The following is a 21,130-nucleotide window of genomic DNA, read 5'->3' on the forward strand; positions in this document are numbered from 1 at the left end:
TTGTTATATGTGTATCAGAAGTAGTAATGATACATTGTAACCAATATGTATTTATTAGATCACATTCTGGCATCACAAAATAAAAATATCACATTGCCACACTTTGCTTGGATTGCACATGCTGTATGTCCCGAAAAAAAGCTGATGTCCAGGCATTTTATTTACTAGAAATGATACGGAGGGTTAAAATTTGCGGTTGAATTTCTTCCTGCTTATTTTGGATTTTACAAATAATCACAATGATATTTATTTTTAAAGCCTGGATTAAGGGTAAATAATTGGCAGAAATTGGCAGCCTAACCTGACCACGGTGAGGGCAGCGGCATCTCAACACTTCCTGTGGTCGGGTGATGCTGACATTTTTAAACCATATTTTAGCCTTAAAGCTGAAAAAATATAGCTATGGTCAAACTTTCTGTAATAAAGTATGTCTCTTATGTATGTTGTGAAGGCAGTTGGATCCCGGAGATATCTCCTGTTCAGGAATGCCCCTTCGTCTTCCTCTTTCTAAATTTCTGCATCCTGGGAATATCTCCTGTTCAGGGATGCCCCTTCATCTTCCTCTTTCTAAACTTCTGTTCAGGGATGCCCCTTCATCTTCCTCTTTCTAAACTTCTGGAGATATCTTCTGTTCAGGAATGCCCTGTCATCTTCCTCTTTCTAAACTTCTGGAGATAGCTTCTGTTCAGGAATGCCCCTTCCTCTTCCTCTTTCTAAACTTCTGGAGATATCTCCTGTTCAGGAATGCCCTGTCATCTTCCTCTTTCTAAACTTCTGGAGATATCTTCTGTTCAGGGATGCCCCTTCATCTTCCTCTTTCTAAACTTCTGGAGATATCTCCTGTTCAGGAATGCCCCTTCATCTTCCTCTTTCTAAACTTCTGGAGATATCTTCTGTTCAGGGATGCCCCTTCATCTTCCTCTTTCTAAACTTCTGGAGATATCTCCTGTTCAGGAATGCCCTGTCATCTTCCTCTTTCTAAACTTCTGGATCCTGTGAAAATCTTCACTACAGGGATGCCCCGTCCTCTTCCTGCCTTTGTACTTCTGGACCTGCAATTGTAACATTTTTTTTAGATCATCAGGCAAGAACAGCAGTTCAGTACTCATGTCAGGGCTAACATGAGTAGTGATGCTGTTGTCACTACTGGTTTCAGCCTTGTAGCAGAAGGAAGGCGCCCCCATCCCTACAGTAAACCATTGCGCCCAGGGCAGCCGTCCCTCCTGCCCACCCCTTTGTCCCAGCCCTGGCTGGAAGACCCAGAGCTGTTAACCATTGCAGCGCCAGAAGCTCAGAAGACAGGAAGATGACGGGGCATCCCTGCAGTGACAATCTCTCCAGGATCCAACTACCTGCTCAGCATACATAAGAGACATACTATGTTACAGGTAAGTGATATAGCTGTAGGGATATGTTTTTAAGTAAGTAAGTAAATTTAGGCTTTTTAGACTTGTGATGCTTCCACAAACCATTTTTAAGCCCCGAAGAAGTGGGGCCTATTTCCCCGAAACGCATTCTTGTGTAATAAATATCGCAAATGTATTTCCAAGTGACATGACCGTTCTCACCAGACGCGCCTAACCACATATGCAAGATTTGGTTAGTCTTCTGATAGGTGATTCCTTCCAATGTGATCTCAGAGGCTAGGACCAGAACCCGCTCCCCCCCCCCCACACCAGACGTTCATCTCAGGCTTACCGCCTTCAAAAAGAACGCATTTCTTTGGATTTAGACCAGAACCAGTCCTCATTCTCATTGGTCCAGAGCTACAGGCATTACAATAGTGGTAATATAGAAGAAGCCATTAAAAAGAACAATGTTCTAAGATACATCCCAATTATTTCATAAATCTTTTTACTTACATAATAATAGAAAAAAAAGAAAAAATTGTCCGTGGATTCCAGTGGTGGATTGTCTGGCGTTTTGTATAATTAAACCCCCAGTAGATATTTCTCCTAATGTCTGCACAGATGTACATCAAAACCATTACATGATGACGTCATCGCGTTACACGGAGAGATGATACTTCTCATCCGTCTGTCAAATCTCGCTTAGTCCATGTCAGCTCCTATCAAGCACTTCAAACTATTGCAGCTTATATGTTCTTGACATGATATGGAAAGAGATTGCCCGGCTTCTTCTGAGCTGGACACCAGTCTTGGGTCACCATAGGCAGAGGCTAGTAAGTCTTGCAAGACATTTCGGGGTTGGGGAGAGAAACTAAACACCAAAGTCATATAAACACAGAAAGAACAGTCCAACCATAATAGCATCCCCCAAGGGGTAGTGAACCCCCGACCTCGGCGCTGTAAGGATAAAGTGCTATCTGTTATCTGCTGTACTGTGCCGGTACCGGCCATGTACAAGGTTTTTTATCCTTTTTACATATGAGAACAATGAAACATTTGCCTGCCACCACTATAGTGATGGGGTCCCCATATGTCAAATATAGTGGAGGGATCCCCATACATCCCACATATAGTGGAGGGGTCCCCATACATCACACATATAGTGGAGGGGTCTCCATACATCCCACATATAGTGGAGGGGTCCCCATACATCACACATATAGTGGAGGGGTCCCCAATACATCCCACATATAGTGGAGGGGTTCCAATACATCCCACATATAGTGGAGGGGTCCCAATACATCCCACATATAGTGGAGGGGTCCCCATACATCACACATATAGTGGAGGGGTCTCCATACATCCCACATATAGTGGAGGGGTCTCCATACATCCCACATATAGTGGAGGGGTCCCCACACATCCCACATATAGTGGAGGGGTCCCCATACATCCCACATATAGTGGAGGGGTCCCCATACATCACACATATAGTGGAGGGGTCCCCATACTTCACACATATAGTGGAGGGGTCCCCATACTTCACACATATAGTGGAGGGGTCCCCATACATCACACATATAGTGGAGGGGTCTCCATACATCACACATATAGTGGAGGGGTCCCCAGATATGTTAAATATAGTGTAGAAGCCCCCAAATATCTAACATATATAGGGAAGGGATCCCCACACATCTCATAAATAGTGTATTAAGTCCCTAAATATGTAAATATGTCAAATATAGTGAAGAAACCCCCATATATCTCTCACATATAGTGGAGGGGTCCCAATAAATCTCACATATAGCGAAGGAGTCCCCCTATATGTCAAATATAGTAGACAGGGTGCCATACATCTAAAATATAGGGGTAGGGTCCCCATAATTCTCACACATAGTGGAGGGGTCCCCCATATATGTTGATTATAGTAGAAGGGTCTCATATCTCACATATAGTGGAAGGGTCAGATATAGTAGAGGGGTCCGCATGTATCTCACATATAGCTGATAACAATGAAACATTTGCCTGACACCCATATATTGGTGGGGTCCCCATATGTCAAATATAGTGTAGAGGTCTCCATACATCTAACATATAGTGGAGGGGTCCCCATGCAAGTCACCTATAGTAGAGGGGTCCCCATATATGTCAAATATTGTTTAGAAGCCCCCATATATCATATACTGTACAGGTCTGCATACATCCCACACATAGTGGAGGGGTCCCAATACATCCCACATATAGTGGAGGGGTCCCAATACATCCCACATATAGTGGAGGGGTCCCAATACATCCCACATATAGTGGAGGGGTCCCAATACATCCCACATATAGTGGAGGGGTCCCAATAAAATATCAAATATAGTAGAGGGGTTGCCATATATGTCAAATATGGTGTAGAGGCCCCCATACATCTTATAGTGGTAGGGTCTCTCTCCATACATCTAACATATAGCAGAAGGACCCCCATGGATGTCAAATATAGTGTAGAGGTCTCCATAGATCAAACATATAGTGAAGGGGTCCCCAGGCATCTCACATACAGTTTAGGGGGTCCCCATATACGTTAAATATAGTGTAGAGGTCCCCATACAGCTAACATATAGTGAAGGAATCACCATAAATCTCACATATAGTAGAGGGGTCCCCATATATGTCAAATATAGTATAGAGGCCCCCATACATCTAAAATATAGTGGTAGGGTCTCTCTCGATACATCTCACATTTAGCAGAGGGGTCCCCATGGATGTCAAATATAGTGTATGGGTCCCCATACATCTCACGCATAGTGGAGGGGTCCCCATATATGTTGATTATAGTAGAAGGGTCTCATATTTCACATATAGTGGAGGGGTCCCCATATGTTTCACATAAAGTAGAGGGGCCCGCATGTATCTCACATATAGCCAAGGGGCCCCTGTACATGTCAAATATATTGGAGGGGTTTCTATGCATCTCACAGATAGTTGAGGGGTCCCCATGTATGTCAGATTTAATGGGGGCTCCTATACATCTCTCATATAGTTGGGCCTCCATGTAGCCAACATATAGTGGAGAGTCCCCCAGGCATCTCAAATGTAGTGTAGGGGGTTCCAATATGTGTTAAATATAGTAGAGGGGTCTCCCTGTACCTCACATATAGTAGAGGGGTCTCCCTGTACCTCACATATAGTAGAGGGGTCTCCCTGTACCTCACATATAGTAGAGGGGTCTCCCTGTACCTCACATATAGTAGAGAGGTATATATCACATATAGTGGTGGGGTCCCCATGTATGTCAAATATAGTGGAGGGGTCCCCAGACATCTCAGGAGGCCCCACATTTCTCACCTATAATGAAGTGGCCCCCACATATCTCACAGCTCCTAACAGTGTAAAACTAACTTGCCCAAGCATTGCCCGTCACCCTCTATAATTATGTGTCAGTTACCATTACTAGAAGAGAAGTACTATTACCACAACTCAAAACTGTATTATTGCCAGGAGCAGTCCGACTCATTATGTCGATGTGCCCATGAACACCGTGACACCCCCCACCCTGTGGATTTTGGTCGGGGGTCTCTCACACACGTGCAGCCTTGGCCATCTTCTCCATCGGAGGAGCCAATCAGCCCTTTCCTTATATCTAATAGTAAGAAAATCACAATCATCTCCCCGCCACCGAACACCCAGTGCAGAAATTCTCCGCACTCCCTCCAGTCACAAGCCTTGTGCAGATCGCACTCCTTCTGTCGAGGCGACGCCCCCGCGGAGCGCGGTTAAAGTTTGCTGAGAAAAATTAGCAGGGAGGAGTGAAATTCTTCCGGCCTGTCCATGTAGCAGGCATGCCCCGCCCCCTTCAGCGGGCTGAGGGTGTGGTTGGGTAGGTTCTGCAGGCTCTCAAGGGATTGGCTGCCCAGATTAGTGTCGAGCGTGCCATAGACGACGAGGGTGGGAACCTGCGTAGAATACAGAGGGAAATATTTAGTTACTATTTAGAATATTATGTAACGTAAGCTGTAAATAACATATGTATTCACTACTAAACAGAAGAATACGTGAACAAACCAGCTAATCAATGACAGAGCGATTAAAAGGTTTGATCCAATGTAGCGCGCATTTGTGAAGGCGGAGCAAATATTTCCTATATATTCTGTAATAAATTAAAGCCTATGATCGTCAGGTCCCCTCTAGTGGCCAAAATGCGGTATTGTTATCCGAAATACCTCAGTGAGAAAATATACCGCATTTTGGCCACTAGATGGAGATGAGGATTATAAATTAAATCTAATGCAGAAAATTTGAGGGACATTCCCCTCCACACCTGCTGTGCCCATTATAAGAGGTTCCCAACATCCCTGATGGGATAATTCTGCCACGCACCTTTAGTCATAGGTGACGTCGTCTGAGGTGACGTCACCTATGACAACGTGCGTTGGGTGGCTTAGACGTGTTGACGCAATCACGTGACCTCTGAGCGAATGGGCGCTCGCTTGCCGGCCGGCAATAACGCTGTTTTTTTTACCTCTGAGTATTTGTGTCTTTTTTTTCATAAACTTAGGGATTATATGGTAAAGCATTGATCCTTTTAGTGATATTTAAAACGTTGCTGTAATATTAGTCACGTAATATAGTTGGATGGGAGTAGTTAGATAGCGCAATTCTGTATTATTGCAGTGGCCCTTGGTTAAGCTGAAGTGCCCCTAGTCTAAATGTAATATTTGCAGCTAGGCTGTAGCCAGCCTGAGCTTTCTTTATGTTATCTGGGATATGTTTGGATTCATCCTAAGCCCAATGGTATTGATTGCTTTTGCCTGCTTCTAAAGCCGACTGGCCACCCCCAAGATAAGCCCAAAAAAGGTTCCAACTCTTCTATATAGAGCAGTGGTCTCCAAACTGCAGCCCTCTGATTCCTTTTATCGGACCCTTGGGGCATTATTCCCCCCTAACACTGACAACTGAGCACTATTCTTTCCACTGACACCAACAATGGGGACTCTTCCTCCCCACCACTGGTGTCAGCGGGGAAGGAATAGTGCCCCACCACTGGCGCCAGCGGGGAAGGAATAGGGCCCCACCACTGGCGCCAGCGGGGAAGGAATAGGGCCCCACCACTGGCGCCAGCGGGGAAGGAATAGTGCCCCACCACTGGCGCCAGCGGGGAAGGAATAGTGCCCCACCACTGGCGCCAGCGGGGAAGGAATAGTGCCCCACCACTGGCGCCAGCGGGGAAGGAATAGTGCCCCACCACTGGCGCCAGCGGGGAAGGAATAGTGCCCCACCACTGGCGCCAGCGGGGAAGGAATAGTGCCCCACCACTGGCGCCAGCGGGGAAGGAATAGTGCCCCACCACTGGCGCCAGCGGGGAAGGAATAGTGCCCCACCACTGGGGTCAGCGGGGAAGGAATAGTGCCCCACCACTGGGGTCAGCGGGGAAGGAATAGTGCCCCACCACTGGGGTCAGCGGGGAAGGAATAGTGCCCCACCACTGGGGTCAGCGGGGAAGGAATAGTGCCCCACCACTGGGGTCAGCGGGGGAAGTAATAGTGCCCCACCACTGGGGTCAGCGGGGAAGTAATAGTGCCCCACCACTGGGGTCAGCGGGGAAGTAATAGTGCCCCACCACTGGGGTCAGCGGGGAAGGAATAGTGCCCCACCACTGGTGTCAGCGGGGAAGGGAATAGTGCCCCACCACTGGTGTCAGCGGGGAAGGAATAGTGCCCCACCACTGGTGTCAGCGGGGAAGGAATAGTGCCCCACCACTGGTGTCAGCGGGGAAGGAATAGTGCCCCACCACTGGTGTCAGCGGGGAAGGAATAGTGCCCCACCACTGGTGTCAGCGGGGAAGGAATAGTGCCCCACCACTGGTGTCAGCGGGGAAGGAATAGTGCCCCATCATTGGTGTCAGCGGGGAAGGAATAGTGCCCCATCATTGGTGTCAGCGGGGAAGGAATAGTGCCCCATCATTGGTGTCAGCGGGGAGGAAATAGTGCCCCATCATTGGTGTCAGCGGGGAGAAATAGTGCCCCATCATTGGTGTCAGCGGGGAGAAATAGTGCCCCATCATTGGTGTCAGCGGGGAGAAATAGTGCCCCATCATTGGTGTCAGCGGGGAGGAATAGTGCCCCATCATTGGTGTCAGCAGGGAGGAATAGTGCCCCATCATTGGTGTCAGCAGGGAGGAATAGTGCCCCATCATTGGTGTCAGTAGGAGGAACTATGCCCCACTGCTGACAGTGTGGGGATTAATGCTCCATGGGCCAGACAAAAGCAAGCAAAGGGCTGCATCTGGCCCCTTGGCCACAGTATGGAGACCACTGTTATAGACAGAACTCCTGATATGATGGGAATTTGGGGAATTATGATGGGAGATCTTACTAATAAAGTACCCAAGACGTTCCCCAAGAAGGTGGGGATGACTCAGCCCACCAGGCTCCACCTATATCATTGATGGACTGACCCTTTAAATCTGCTTATATCTGCCCCCCAGATCTATAGCTCAGGGCCGGGTCTACCCTCCGCCCTGCCGGCACTTACCTGGATCTGTTGGTATTGCTGCGGCTTGAAACCTTTGGTCCCAACGGGGGCGATGGGGACGAATCCTCGGAGGCGTTCCGGGTGCTGCAGGAGGAGGGGTAAGGAGAACAGACCACTCATGGAGGGACTGATGAGGACTGGCTGGCGGCCCCCCAGGGACTCAATGATGTGCAGCAGATAGTCTGTGCGTCCTTTCTCCGATGACATTGGCTGGGCCTGCAGTGATTGGCCGTATCCTGGAATGAGACGCAGATCTCAGACACCCTCCGGGGAAAGATTTCATAAAAAACATACAAAAAGCTGAATTCTGAGACTATCTGCAAATCAGATTCCAAGAATGTCTTCTGAGGTCCTTTTATATTTATCCATTGCATTGTGTGACTAGCATGACTAATGTGCATTACTATGATAACACGCATGTAAACACGCTTGTATGACAGGCCGACAACATTGCTGCTAATTGCAAAGTAGCGGCTTCGCTTCCTGTAAATAGGAAGTGCTATTACTGGCAGGATCTACAGGTAAGAACATTTGCAGATTCACAAACAAAAAGATAGAAAGTAACATTGTTTATAAACATTATTCAGACAGGAGATAGAGTAACATTGTTTATAATTAATGTTAAGATGCAGTGGTGCAGCATGAAAAGAGGGGGGGGTGGGGGGGGTCCGGTGCGGTCGCCCTGGGCACAATATTTAGAGAGGGGTGCAGACAGGGCCAGCTGCACCAGCTGGTAAATGAAAACCTCCACATTGTGCCCGGGGGGCGAGAGGGTGCAGAGTGGAGGTTTTAGTTTACCTGCAGGAGAACGGATCCAAACATGCAGAGGAGGGCCGATCCTGATCCCAAGTGTGCAGGGATTAAGGAATGAGCACCATGCTGTGCAGGGGGGTCAGGTCGGGGGTGTTAGCAGCGGAGGGGGTCAGGGTGGAGGAGGCCCTCCGCTGGTTGGTGCAGCTACCACCATCACAAGGCGTGGGGGGATTGTGTGCGATAGGAGAGGGGGGGGGGGTGATCAGAGTGGAGGGGTGGTGGGGGAGGGGTGCGATCAGAGTGGAGGGGTGGTGGGGGAGGGGTGCGATCAGAGTGGAGGGATGGGGGAGGGGTGCGATCAGAGTGGAGGGATGGTGGGGGGGGGGGGGGGTGATCAGAGTGGAGGGATGGTGGGGGGTGTGTGATCAGAGTGGAGGGATGGTGGGGGGGGTGTGATCAGAGTGGAGGGATGGTGGGGGGGGGGGTGTGATCAGAGTGGAGGGATGGTGGGGGTGGAGGGTGTGATCAGAGTGGAGGGATGGTGGGGGGGGGTGTGATCAGAGTGGAGGGATGGTGGGGGGGGGGGGGGGTGTGATCAGAGTGGAGGGATGGTGGGGGGGGGGGTGTGATCAGAGTGGAGGGATGGTGGGGGGGGTGTGATCAGAGTGGAGGGATGGTGGGGGGGGTGTGATCAGAGTGGAGGGATGGTGGGGGGGGGGGGTGTGATCAGAGTGGAGAGATGGTGGGGGGGGGGTGTGATCAGAGTGGAGGGATGGTGGGGGGGGTGTGATCAGAGTGGAGGGATGGTGGGGGGGGGGGGGGGTGTGATCAGAGTGGAGGGATGGTGGGGGGGGGGTGTGATCAGAGTGGAGGGATGGTGGGGGGGGTGTGATCAGAGTGGAGGGATGGTGGGGGGGGTGTGATCAGAGTGGAGGGATGGTGGGGGGGGGGGGTGTGATCAGAGTGGAGAGATGGTGGGGGGGGGTGTGATCAGAGTGGAGGGATGGTGGGGGTGGAGGGTGTGATCAGAGTGGAGGGATGGTAGGGGGGGGTGTGATCAGAGTGGAGGGATGGTGGGGGGGTGTGATCAGAGTGGAGGGATGGTGGGGGGGTGTGATCAGAGTGGAGGGATGGTGGGGGGGGTGTGATCAGAGTGGAGGGATGGTGGAGGGTGTGTGAGCAGAGTGGAGGGATGGTGGGGGGGGTGTGATCAGAGTGGAGGGATGGTGGGGGTGGGGGGGGTGTGATCAGAGTGGAGGGATGGTGGGGGTGGGGGGGTGTGATCAGAGTGGAGGGATGGTGGGGGTGGAGGGTGTGATCAGAGTGGAGGGATGGTGGGGGGGGGGGTGTGATCAGAGTGGAGGGATGGTGGGGGTGGAGGGTGTGATCAGAGTGGAGGGATGGTGGGGAGGGGGTGTGATCAGAGTGGAGGGATGGTGGGGGTGGAGGGTGTGATCAGAGTGGAGGGATGGTGGGGGGGGTGTGATCAGAGTGGAGGGATGGTGGGGGTGGGGGGGGTGTGATCAGAGTGGAGGGATGGTGGGGGTGGGGGGGTGTGATCAGAGTGGAGGGATGGTGGGGGTGGAGGGTGTGATCAGAGTGGAGGGATGGTGGGGGGGGGGGGGTGTGATCAGAGTGGAGGGATGGTGGGGGGGGTGTGATCAGAGTGGAGGGATGGTGGGGGGGTGTGATCAGAGTGGAGGGATGGTGGGGGGGTGTGATCAGAGTGGAGGGATGGTGGGGGGGGTGTGATCAGAGTGGAGGGATGGTGGGGGGGGTGTGATCAGAGTGGAGGGATGGTGGGGGGGGGGGTGTGATCAGAGTGGAGGGATGGTGGGGGGGGGGGGTGTGATCAGAGTGGAGGGATGGTGGGGGGGGGTGTGATCAGAGTGGAGGGATGGTGGGGGGGGGTGTGATCAGAGTGGAGGAATGGTGGGGGGGGGGTGTGATCAGAGTGGAGGGATGGTGGGGGGGTGTGATCAGAGTGGAGGGATGGTGGGGGGGTGTGATCAGAGTGGAGGGATGGTGGGGGGGGGGTGTGATCAGAGTGGAGGGATGGTGGGGGGGGTGTGATCAGAGTGGATGGATGGTGGGGGGGGGTGTGATCAGAGTGGAGGGATGGTGGGGGGTGTGATCAGAGTGGAGGGATGGTGGGGGGGGGGGTGTGATCAGAGTGGAGGGATGGTGCGGGGGGGGGGGTGTGATCAGAGTGGAGGGATGGTGGGGGTGGAGGGTGTGATCAGAGTGGATGGATGGTGGGGGGGGTGTGATCAGAGTGGAGGGATGGTGGGGGGGGGGTGTGATCAGAGTGGATGGATGGTGGGGGGGGGTGTGATCAGAGTGGAGGGATGGTGGGGGGTGTGATCAGAGTGGAGGGATGGTGGGGGTGGAGGGTGTGTGATCAGAGTGGAGGGATGGTGGGGGTGGAGGGTGTGATCAGAGTGGAGGGATGGTGGGGGTGGGGGGTGTGATCAGAGTGGAGGGATGGTGGGGGTGGAGGGTGTGATCAGAGTGGAGGGATGGTGGGGGGGTGTGATCAGAGTGGAGGGATGGTGGGGGTGGAGGGTGTGATCAGAGTGGAGGGATGGTGGGGGGGGGGGGTGTGATCAGAGTGGAGGGATGGTGGGGGGGGTGTGATCAGAGTGGAGGGATGGTGGGGGGGTGTGATCAGAGTGGAGGGATGGTGGGGGGGTGTGATCAGAGTGGAGGGATGGTGGGGGGGGTGTGATCAGAGTGGAGGGATGGTGGGGGGGGTGTGATCAGAGTGGAGGGATGGTGGGGGGGGGTGTGATCAGAGTGGAGGGATGGTGGGGGGGGGGGTGTGATCAGAGTGGAGGGATGGTGGGGGGGGGTGTGATCAGAGTGGAGGGATGGTGGGGGGGGGTGTGATCAGAGTGGAGGAATGGTGGGGGGGGGGGTGTGATCAGAGTGGAGGGATGGTGGGGGGGTGTGATCAGAGTGGAGGGATGGTGGGGGGGTGTGATCAGAGTGGAGGGATGGTGGGGGGGGGGTGTGATCAGAGTGGAGGGATGGTGGGGGGGGGTGTGATCAGAGTGGATGGATGGTGGGGGGGGGTGTGATCAGAGTGGAGGGATGGTGGGGGGTGTGATCAGAGTGGAGGGATGGTGGGGGGGGGGTGTGATCAGAGTGGAGGGATGGTGCGGGGGGGGGGTGTGATCAGAGTGGAGGGATGGTGGGGGTGGAGGGTGTGATCAGAGTGGAGGGATGGTGGGGGGGGGTGTGATCAGAGTGGAGGGATGGTGGGGGGGGGGGGGGGGTGTGATCAGAGTGGAGGGATGGTGGGGGGGGGGTGTGATCAGAGTGGAGGGATGGTGGGGGGGGTGTGATCAGAGTGGAGGGATGGTGGGGGGGGTGTGATCAGAGTGGAGGGATGGTGGGGGGGGTGTGATCAGAGTGGAGAGATGGTGGGGGGGGGTGTGATCAGAGTGGAGGGATGGTGGGGGGGGTGTGATCAGAGTGGAGGGATGGTGGGGGGGGGGGGGGTGTGATCAGAGTGGAGGGATGGTGGGGGGGGTGTGATCAGAGTGGAGGGATGGTGGGGGGGGTGTGATCAGAGTGGAGGGATGGTGGGGGGGGTGTGATCAGAGTGGAGGGATGGTGGGGGGGGGGTGTGATCAGAGTGGAGAGATGGTGGGGGGGGGTGTGATCAGAGTGGAGGGATGGTGGGGGTGGAGGGTGTGATCAGAGTGGAGGGATGGTAGGGGGGGGTGTGATCAGAGTGGAGGGATGGTGGGGGGGTGTGATCAGAGTGGAGGGATGGTGGGGGGGTGTGATCAGAGTGGAGGGATGGTGGGAGGGTGTGATCAGAGTGGAGGGATGGTAGGGGGGGGTGTGATCAGAGTGGAGGGATGGTGGGGGGGTGTGATCAGAGTGGAGGGATGGTGGGGGGGTGTGATCAGAGTGGAGGGATGGTGGGGGGGTGTGATCAGAGTGGAGGGATGGTGGAGGGTGTGTGAGCAGAGTGGAGGGATGGTGGGGGGGGTGTGATCAGAGTGGAGGGATGGTGGGGGTGGGGGGGGTGTGATCAGAGTGGAGGGATGGTGGGGGTGGGGGGGTGTGATCAGAGTGGAGGGATGGTGGGGGTGGAGGGTGTGATCAGAGTGGAGGGATGGTGGGGGGGGGGGTGTGATCAGAGTGGAGGGATGGTGGGGGTGGAGGGTGTGATCAGAGTGGAGGGATGGTGGGGGGGGGGTGTGATCAGAGTGGAGGGATGGTGGGGGTGGAGGGTGTGATCAGAGTGGAGGGATGGTGGGGGGGGGTGTGATCAGAGTGGAGGGATGGTGGGGGGGGGGGGGGTGTGATCAGAGTGGAGGGATGGTGGGGGGGGGGTGTGATCAGAGTGGAGGGATGGTGGGGGGGGTGTGATCAGAGTGGAGGGATGGTGGGGGGGGTGTGATCAGAGTGGAGGGATGGTGGGGGGGGGGTGTGATCAGAGTGGAGAGATGGTGGGGGGGGGTGTGATCAGAGTGGAGGGATGGTGGGGGGGGTGTGATCAGAGTGGAGGGATGGTGGGGGGGGGGGGGGTGTGATCAGAGTGGAGGGATGGTGGGGGGGGGGTGTGATCAGAGTGGAGGGATGGTGGGGGGGGTGTGATCAGAGTGGAGGGATGGTGGGGGGGGTGTGATCAGAGTGGAGGGATGGTGGGGGGGGGTGTGATCAGAGTGGAGAGATGGTGGGGGGGGGTGTGATCAGAGTGGAGGGATGGTGGGGGTGGAGGGTGTGATCAGAGTGGAGGGATGGTAGGGGGGGGTGTGATCAGAGTGGAGGGATGGTGGGGGGGTGTATCAGAGTGGAGGGATGGTGGGGGGGTGTGATCAGAGTGGAGGGATGGTGGGGGGGGTGTGATCAGAGTGGAGGGATGGTGGAGGGTGGTGAGCAGAGTGGAGGGATGGTGGGGGGGTGCATGTCATGAGTATATCAGAGTGGAGGGATGGTGGGGTGGGGGGGTGTGATCAGAGTGGAGGGATGGTGGGGGTGGGGGGGTGTGATCAGAGTGGAGGGATGGTGGGGTGGAGGGGTGTGATCAGAGTGGAGGGATGGTGGGGGGGGGGTGTGATCAGAGTGGAGGGATGGTGGGGGTGGGGGGGTGTGATCAGAGTGGAGGGATGGTGGGGGAGGGGGTGTGATCAGAGTGGAGGGATGGTGGGGGTGGAGGGTGTGATCAGAGTGGAGGGATGGTGGGGGGGGTGTGATCAGAGTGGAGGGATGGTGGGGGTGGGGGGTGTGATCAGAGTGGAGGGATGGTGGGGGTGGGGGGTGTGATCAGAGTGGAGGGATGGTGGGGGTGGAGGGTGTGATCAGAGTGGAGGGATGGTGGGGGGGGGGGTGTGATCAGAGTGGAGGGATGGTGGGGGGGGTGTGATCAGAGTGGAGGGATGGTGGGGGGGTGTGATCAGAGTGGAGGGATGGTGGGGGGGTGTGATCAGAGTGGAGGGATGGTGGGGGGGGTGTGATCAGAGTGGAGGGATGGTGGGGGGGTGTGATCAGAGTGGAGGGATGGTGGGGGGGGGGGTGTGATCAGAGTGGAGGGATGGTGGGGGGGGGGGTGTGATCAGAGTGGAGGGATGGTGGGGGGGGGTGTGATCAGAGTGGAGGGATGGTGGGGGGGGGTGTGATCAGAGTGGAGGAATGGTGGGGGGGGGGGTGTGATCAGAGTGGAGGGATGGTGGGGGGGGTGTGATCAGAGTGGAGGGATGGTGGGGGGGTGTGATCAGAGTGGAGGGATGGTGGGGGGGGGTGTGATCAGAGTGGAGGGATGGTGGGGGGGGGTGTGATCAGAGTGGATGGATGGTGGGGGGGGGGTGTGATCAGAGTGGAGGGATGGTGGGGGGTGTGATCAGAGTGGAGGGATGGTGGGGGGGGGGTGTGATCAGAGTGGAGGGATGGTGCGGGGGGGGGGGTGTGATCAGAGTGGAGGGATGGTGGGGGTGGAGGGTGTGATCAGAGTGGATGGATGGTGGGGGGGGTGTGATCAGAGTGGAGGGATGGTGGGGGGGGGGTGTGATCAGAGTGGATGGATGGTGGGGGGGGGTGTGATCAGAGTGGAGGGATGGTGGGGGGGGTGTGATCAGAGTGGAGGGATGGTGGGGGTGGAGGGGTGTGATCAGAGTGGAGGGATGGTGGGGGTGGAGGGTGTGATCAGAGTGGAGGGATGGTGGGGGTGGGGGGGTGTGATCAGAGTGGAGGGATGGTGGGGGTGGAGGGTGTGATCAGAGTGGAGGGATGGTGGGGGGGTGTGATCAGAGTGGAGGGATGGTGGGGGTGGAGGGTGTGATCAGAGTGGAGGGATGGTGGGGGGGGGGGGGGTGTGATCAGAGTGGAGGGATGGTGGGGGGGGTGTGATCAGAGTGGAGGGATGGTGGGGGGGTGTGATCAGAGTGGAGGGATGGTGGGGGGGTGTGATCAGAGTGGAGGGATGGTGGGGGGGGTGTGATCAGAGTGGAGGGATGGTGGGGGGGTGTGATCAGAGTGGAGGGATGGTGGGGGGGGGTGTGATCAGAGTGGAGGGATGGTGGGGGGGGGGTGTGATCAGAGTGGAGGGATGGTGGGGGGGGGTGTGATCAGAGTGGAGGGATGGTGGGGGGGGTGTGATCAGAGTGGAGGAATGGTGGGGGGGGGGGGTGTGATCAGAGTGGAGGGATGGTGGGGGGGTGTGATCAGAGTGGAGGGATGGTGGGGGGGTGTGATCAGAGTGGAGGGATGGTGGGGGGGGGGTGTGATCAGAGTGGAGGGATGGTGGGGGGGGGGTGTGATCAGAGTGGATGGATGGTGGGGGGGGTGTGATCAGAGTGGAGGGATGGTGGGGGGTGTGATCAGAGTGGAGGGATGGTGGGGGGGGGGTGTGATCAGAGTGGAGGGATGGTGCGGGGGGGGGGGTGTGATCAGAGTGGAGGGATGGTGGGGGTGGAGGGTGTGATCAGAGTGGAGGGATGGTGGGGGGGGGTGTGATCAGAGTGGAGGGATGGTGGGGGGGGGGGGGGTGTGATCAGAGTGGAGGGATGGTGGGGGGGGGGTGATCAGAGTGGAGGGATGGTGGGGGGGGTGTGATCAGAGTGGAGGGATGGTGGGGGGGGGTGTGATCAGAGTGGAGAGATGGTGGGGGGGGGTGTGATCAGAGTGGAGGGATGGTGGGGGGGGTGTGATCAGAGTGGAGGGATGGTGGGGGGGGGGGGGGTGTGATCAGAGTGGAGGGATGGTGGGGGGGGTGTGATCAGAGTGGAGGGATGGTGGGGGGGGTGTGATCAGAGTGGAGGGATGGTGGGGGGGGTGTGATCAGAGTGGAGGGATGGTGGGGGGGGGGTGTGATCAGAGTGGAGAGATGGTGGGGGGGGGTGTGATCAGAGTGGAGGGATGGTGGGGGTGGAGGGTGTGATCAGAGTGGAGGGATGGTAGGGGGGGGTGTGATCAGAGTGGAGGGATGGTGGGGGGGTGTGATCAGAGTGGAGGGATGGTGGGGGGGTGTGATCAGAGTGGAGGGATGGTGGGAGGGTGTGATCAGAGTGGAGGGATGGTAGGGGGGGGTGTGATCAGAGTGGAGGGATGGTGGGGGGGTGTGATCAGAGTGGAGGGATGGTGGGGGGGTGTGATCAGAGTGGAGGGATGGTGGGGGGGTGTGATCAGAGTGGAGGGATGGTGGAGGGTGTGTGAGCAGAGTGGAGGGATGGTGGGGGGGGTGTGATCAGAGTGGAGGGATGGTGGGGGTGGGGGGGGTGTGATCAGAGTGGAGGGATGGTGGGGGTGGGGGGGTGTGATCAGAGTGGAGGGATGGTGGGGGTGGAGGGTGTGATCAGAGTGGAGGGATGGTGGGGGGGGGGGGGTGTGATCAGAGTGGAGGGATGGTGGGGGTGGAGGGTGTGATCAGAGTGGAGGGATGGTGGGGGGGGTGTGATCAGAGTGGAGGGATGGTGGGGGTGGGGGGGGTGTGATCAGAGTGGAGGGATGGTGGGGGTGGGGGGGTGTGATCAGAGTGGAGGGATGGTGGGGGTGGAGGGTGTGATCAGAGTGGAGGGATGGTGGGGGGGGGGGGGGTGTGATCAGAGTGGAGGGATGGTGGGGGGGGTGTGATCAGAGTGGAGGGATGGTGGGGGGGTGTGATCAGAGTGGAGGGATGGTGGGGGGGTGTGATCAGAGTGGAGGGATGGTGGGGGGGGTGTGATCAGAGTGGAGGGATGGTGGGGGGGGTGTGATCAGAGTGGAGGGATGGTGGGGGGGGGGTGTGATCAGAGTGGAGGGATGGTGGGGGGGGGGGGTGTGATCAGAGTGGAGGGATGGTGGGGGGGGGTGTGATCAGAGTGGAGGGATGGTGGGGGGGGGGGTGTGATCAGAGTGGAGGAATGGTGGGGGGGGGGGTGTGATCAGAGTGGAGGGATGGTGGGGGGGTGTGATCAGAGTGGAGGGATGGTGGGGGGGTGTGATCAGAGTGGAGGGATGGTGGGGGGGGGGTGTGATCAGAGTGGAGGGATGGTGGGGGGGGGTGTGATCAGAGTGGATGGATGGTGGGGGGGGGTGTGATCAGAGTGGAGGGATGGTGGGGGGTGTGATCAGAGTGGAGGGATGGTGGGGGGGGGGTGTGATCAGAGTGGAGGGATGGTGCGGGGGGGGGGGTGTGATCAGAGTGGAGGGATGGTGGGGGTGGAGGGTGTGATCAGAGTGGATGGATGGTGGGGGGGGTGTGATCAGAGTGGAGGGATGGTGGGGGGGGGGTGTGATCAGAGTGGATGGATGGTGGGGGGGGGTGTGATCAGAGTGGAGGGATGGTGGGGGGTGTGATCAGAGTGGAGGGATGGTGGGGGTGGGGGGGGTGTGATCAGAGTGGAGGGATGGTGGGGGTGGAGGGTGTGATCAGAGTGGAGGGATGGTGGGGGTGGGGGGTGTGATCAGAGTGGAGGGATGGTGGGGGTGGAGGGTGTGATCAGAGTGGAGGGATGGTGGGGGGGTGTGATCAGAGTGGAGGGATGGTGGGGGTGGAGGGTGTGATCAGAGTGGAGGGATGGTGGGGGGGGGGGGGGGTGTGATCAGAGTGGAGGGATGGTGGGGGGGGTGTGATCAGAGTGGAGGGATGGTGGGGGGGGTGTGATCAGAGTGGAGGGATGGTGGGGGGGTGTGATCAGAGTGGAGGGATGGTGGGGGGGGTGTGATCAGAGTGGAGGGATGGTGGGGGGGTGTGATCAGAGTGGAGGGATGGTGGGGGGGTGTGATCAGAGTGGAGGGATGGTGGGGGGGGGTGTGATCAGAGTGGAGGGATGGTGGGGGGGTGTGATCAGAGTGGAGGGATGGTGGGGGGGGGGTGTGATCAGAGTGGAGGGATGGTGGGGGGGGGGGGGTGTGATCAGAGTGGAGGGATGGTGGGGGGGGGTGTGATCAGAGTGGAGGGATGGTGGGGGGGGGTGTGATCAGAGTGGAGGAATGGTGGGGGGGGGGGGGGTGTGATCAGAGTGGAGGGATGGTGGGGGGGTGTGATCAGAGTGGAGGGATGGTGGGGGGGGGGTGTGATCAGAGTGGAGGGATGGTGGGGGGGGTGTGATCAGAGTGGATGGATGGTGGGGGGGGGTGTGATCAGAGTGGAGGGATGGTGGGGGGTGTGATCAGAGTGGAGGGATGGTGGGGGGGGGGGGGTGTGATCAGAGTGGAGGGATGGTGCGGGGGGGGGGGGTGTGATCAGAGTGGAGGGATGGTGGGGGTGGAGGGTGTGATCAGAGTGGATGGATGGTGGGGGGGGTGTGATCAGAGTGGAGGGATGGTGGGGGGGGGGTGTGATCAGAGTGGATGGATGGTGGGGGGGGGTGTGATCAGAGTGGAGGGATGGTGGGGGGTGTGATCAGAGTGGAGGGATGGTGGGGGTGGAGGGTGTGTGATCAGAGTGGAGGGATGGTGGGGGTGGAGGGTGTGATCAGAGTGGAGGGATGGTGGGGGTGGGGGGTGTGATCAGAGTGGAGGGATGGTGGGGGTGGAGGGTGTGATCAGAGTGGAGGGATGGTGGGGGTGAGGGGGGTATATAAAAGTTCACAGGTTAGGGGGTACAAATTACTTGCTGACAACCAGCACTATGCCATTGTTCAGATGGGAGATGCAAAGAAACATTGTTTATAAACATTGCACACCTTGGTATTCAGGCTCACTTTCCACCAATAGGAGATCATTTCAGCCTATAGGAAATACAATTACCTGGCAAGTCGACGGCCACCGCCCGATATCCGTGTTCTGATAGGATCTGCAGCGTCCCCAGAGTCTCCCAGGTCTGTGAGGTGAAGGATTGGCCGTGTAACAGGAGAACGGCGAACCTGGAACCCCGGAGACAGGAAACGTTCATTATACACACCGGAGACACCGAGTACAATACGAAGGAAACCCCCCCCCCCCCCCCCCCACTTCCCAAATCATGAGGGTGTTGTAGATTATTCAGGCACTTCCTGTGATCAGGTGACAACGCTTCCTCCCTGACCCCCAATTGTCTCCTGTGTTGTCACCCTGTCCTGTGCGCCCCCTGGTGGGGGACTACACGATCTGCCCGCTGTACATAGAGAAGCACAGAGACCCGGTGATGACATCACCAGTCTAAAATAGAGTATGGAATAAAATTAAGTTTTTATTCGTACATTTCATTGGCTGTGGAGGAAGATATACGAATGAAGGAGTGGCAACGCAGCCCAATCATTTCAATGGGCTGCCTTACGTGCGGCAAAGAATCGCATGCATTATTTGTTTTTTTTTTAACCGCCAAATGTGCGTTTTTTTTGGGGGGTTTTTTCGGGACGCCGTCACCAAGGAGCGGCACCGCAAGGCATCTTTCACTCATTTCCTAACTGTGTGCAAAATTGGAACAATTGTAAGCGCATTTGCGCTAAAGTGTGACCGCAGCCTCAGCGGCGAAAGGTGGCCTGGGGGGGGCGCACAGGACACCGGTGGCATTGGGCGTTTCTTGGGCGATCGGTGGCGCTCTCAATTTTGGAAGGCCTATAAAAATTACCAGGTGGTGCCCCCCTCCCCCTCTGAAGTGTAACATACGGCCAGTGCCAGGGCAAAAATTGGCAAAAATGCCCCCCCATTCACTGAGGGGTCAGGGGCACCCACAACCCTGCAATAAACCGTTGCGCCCCGGGGCAGCCACCCCTCCCCCCTTGCCCCGGGCCCAGCATATGGGGGGGGGGTGGGATTGTCCTCCTCACCTCTCGGTTGGGCCTCCCTCCAGGGCGCTCCGCGGCACGGCCTCCCGGTAGAAGGTGGGCCAGTCCCCGGAGAGGGTGGCGGTCCGGACGGTGACGTTCATGCTGTCCTGCGTCTCGGAGCGCGGACTCTCCACTTTGGGCTCCTCCAGGTCCGGCTTGGCGACGGGGAGAAGGAGGTAGAGGAGGACGGAGATGGACAGAACCAGAAGAAGGACGGCCACCTTGTTCCGACCCAATCCCATCCTTCCAGCAGGGGGGCGCGCAAACCGCAAATTCCTTCCCACGAAATCCCCCCCAACGCACGGCGAGACGGCTGCTGCTGTCTTATGTGACGGCTGATGATCCCCACCCCCTCCAGCTGCAGCTTCCCTCCCCCCTCCCCCACCCCTCCTCCGTCATCTGCCAACGTCTCTTCCTCCTCCTCCTCCCCCCTTCTACTGATCCTCAATGGCCGCTTCCATCGCAGCCCAACCACACAGGCGGCCCGCAGAGTCCCTTTAAATCATCAAATTGTTTCATTTGTAGGAGGAAAAAACTGAATCCCAATGAGGCTCCGCCCCCCCCCCCCGAGCGACTTTCATTTCCGACTTCCTGGTGCGATTTTTGATGTAATTTTACGCTCTCCTTCAATCTTTTTGTTGAAGTTTTATAAACGTACAAAGAAAACGATAACAAAACAAACAAACAAAAAAAAAGAAACATCACGAACTTTACATTCTATGGATCAAAGCCGCATCGAAAAGTCGCACCATTTTCAACGGCTTCCATTGAAAAGACTGGCGGTGCGACTTGGTTTATTTTGGCCATCTGTGTCCCCATTGGGGAGATTTCCCTTCACTTCCTGTCTCAAAGCCAAAAGAGGAAGTGAGGGAAAATCTGGGAATGTCAGAACTCTATAACACCCCCCCCGGTGGGAAGTGAAGGGAAATCTCCCCAATGGGGACACCACTTCTGGGATTCCCAGATTTTCTCTCATTTCCTCTTTTGGCTTTGAGACAGGAAGTGAAGGGAAATCTCCCCCAATTGGGGTCACTAGTTCTTGGATTGCCAGATTTCCCCTCATTTCCTCTTTTAACTATGGGACAGGAAGTGAAGGGATATTTCCCCAATGGGGACACTAGTTCTTGAATTCCTTGATTTTCTCTTATTTCCTCTTTTGGCTTTGAGACAGGAAATGAAGGGAAATCTCCCCAATGGGGACACTAAGACACTAGTTCTGAGATTCCCAAATTTTCTCTCATTTCCTCTTTTGGCTTTGAGACAGGAAGTGAAGGGAAATCTCTCCAATGGGGACACTAGTTCTAGTTTTCCCAAATTTTCTCTCAT

At 56.2% G+C, this 21,130-nt stretch overlaps 1 protein-coding gene across 3 annotated transcripts; it reads right to left on the reverse strand.

Moving 5' to 3' along the window:
- Window positions 1-30: 30 nt before the first annotated feature.
- ABHD14A (abhydrolase domain containing 14A) lies at window positions 31-20,169 on the reverse strand. Of its 3 annotated transcripts, none has more exons than XR_013262269.1 (5): window positions 19,805-20,169; window positions 18,804-18,919; window positions 7,866-8,101; window positions 4,572-5,287; window positions 31-4,481 (listed from the first exon to the last, which is right to left on the reverse strand). XR_013262269.1 is itself a non-coding variant. In XM_077451489.1 (4 exons), exons 1-4 carry the CDS (start codon window positions 20,044-20,046, stop codon window positions 5,108-5,110), a joined length of 774 nt encoding a protein of 257 aa, XP_077307615.1. In that variant the 5' UTR covers window positions 20,047-20,169; the 3' UTR covers window positions 31-5,107. The 3 variants fall into 3 exon arrangements, 1 of the variants encoding a protein (XP_077307615.1); XR_013262268.1 differs by having other exon boundaries at window positions 4,512-5,287; XM_077451489.1 differs by having other exon boundaries at window positions 31-5,287.
- Between the last annotated feature and the right edge of the window lie 961 nt (window positions 20,170-21,130).

This window comes from Lithobates pipiens, unplaced genomic scaffold (assembly GCF_037356315.1).
Source record: "Lithobates pipiens isolate NorthernLeopardFrog02 unplaced genomic scaffold, aLitPip1_a1.2 Scaffold_23, whole genome shotgun sequence".
NCBI lineage: Eukaryota > Metazoa > Chordata > Amphibia > Anura > Ranidae > Lithobates > Lithobates pipiens.

What these genes read in the sequence shown, in the direction of transcription:
- ABHD14A (XM_077451489.1), bottom strand. Translation starts at nt 20,046, where the DNA reads ATGGGATTGGGTCGGAACAAGGTGGCCGTCCTTCTTCTGGTTCTGTCC. An exon ending in GAGGGAGGCCCAACCGAGAG is followed by an intron (nt 18,920 to 19,804) that starts GTGAGGAGGACA and finishes CCGGGGTTCCAG; the next exon opens with GTTCGCCGTTCTCCTGTTAC. An exon ending in GGTGGCCGTCGACTTGCCAG is followed by an intron (nt 8,102 to 18,803) that starts GTAATTGTATTT and finishes GTCTCATTCCAG; the next exon opens with GATACGGCCAATCACTGCAG.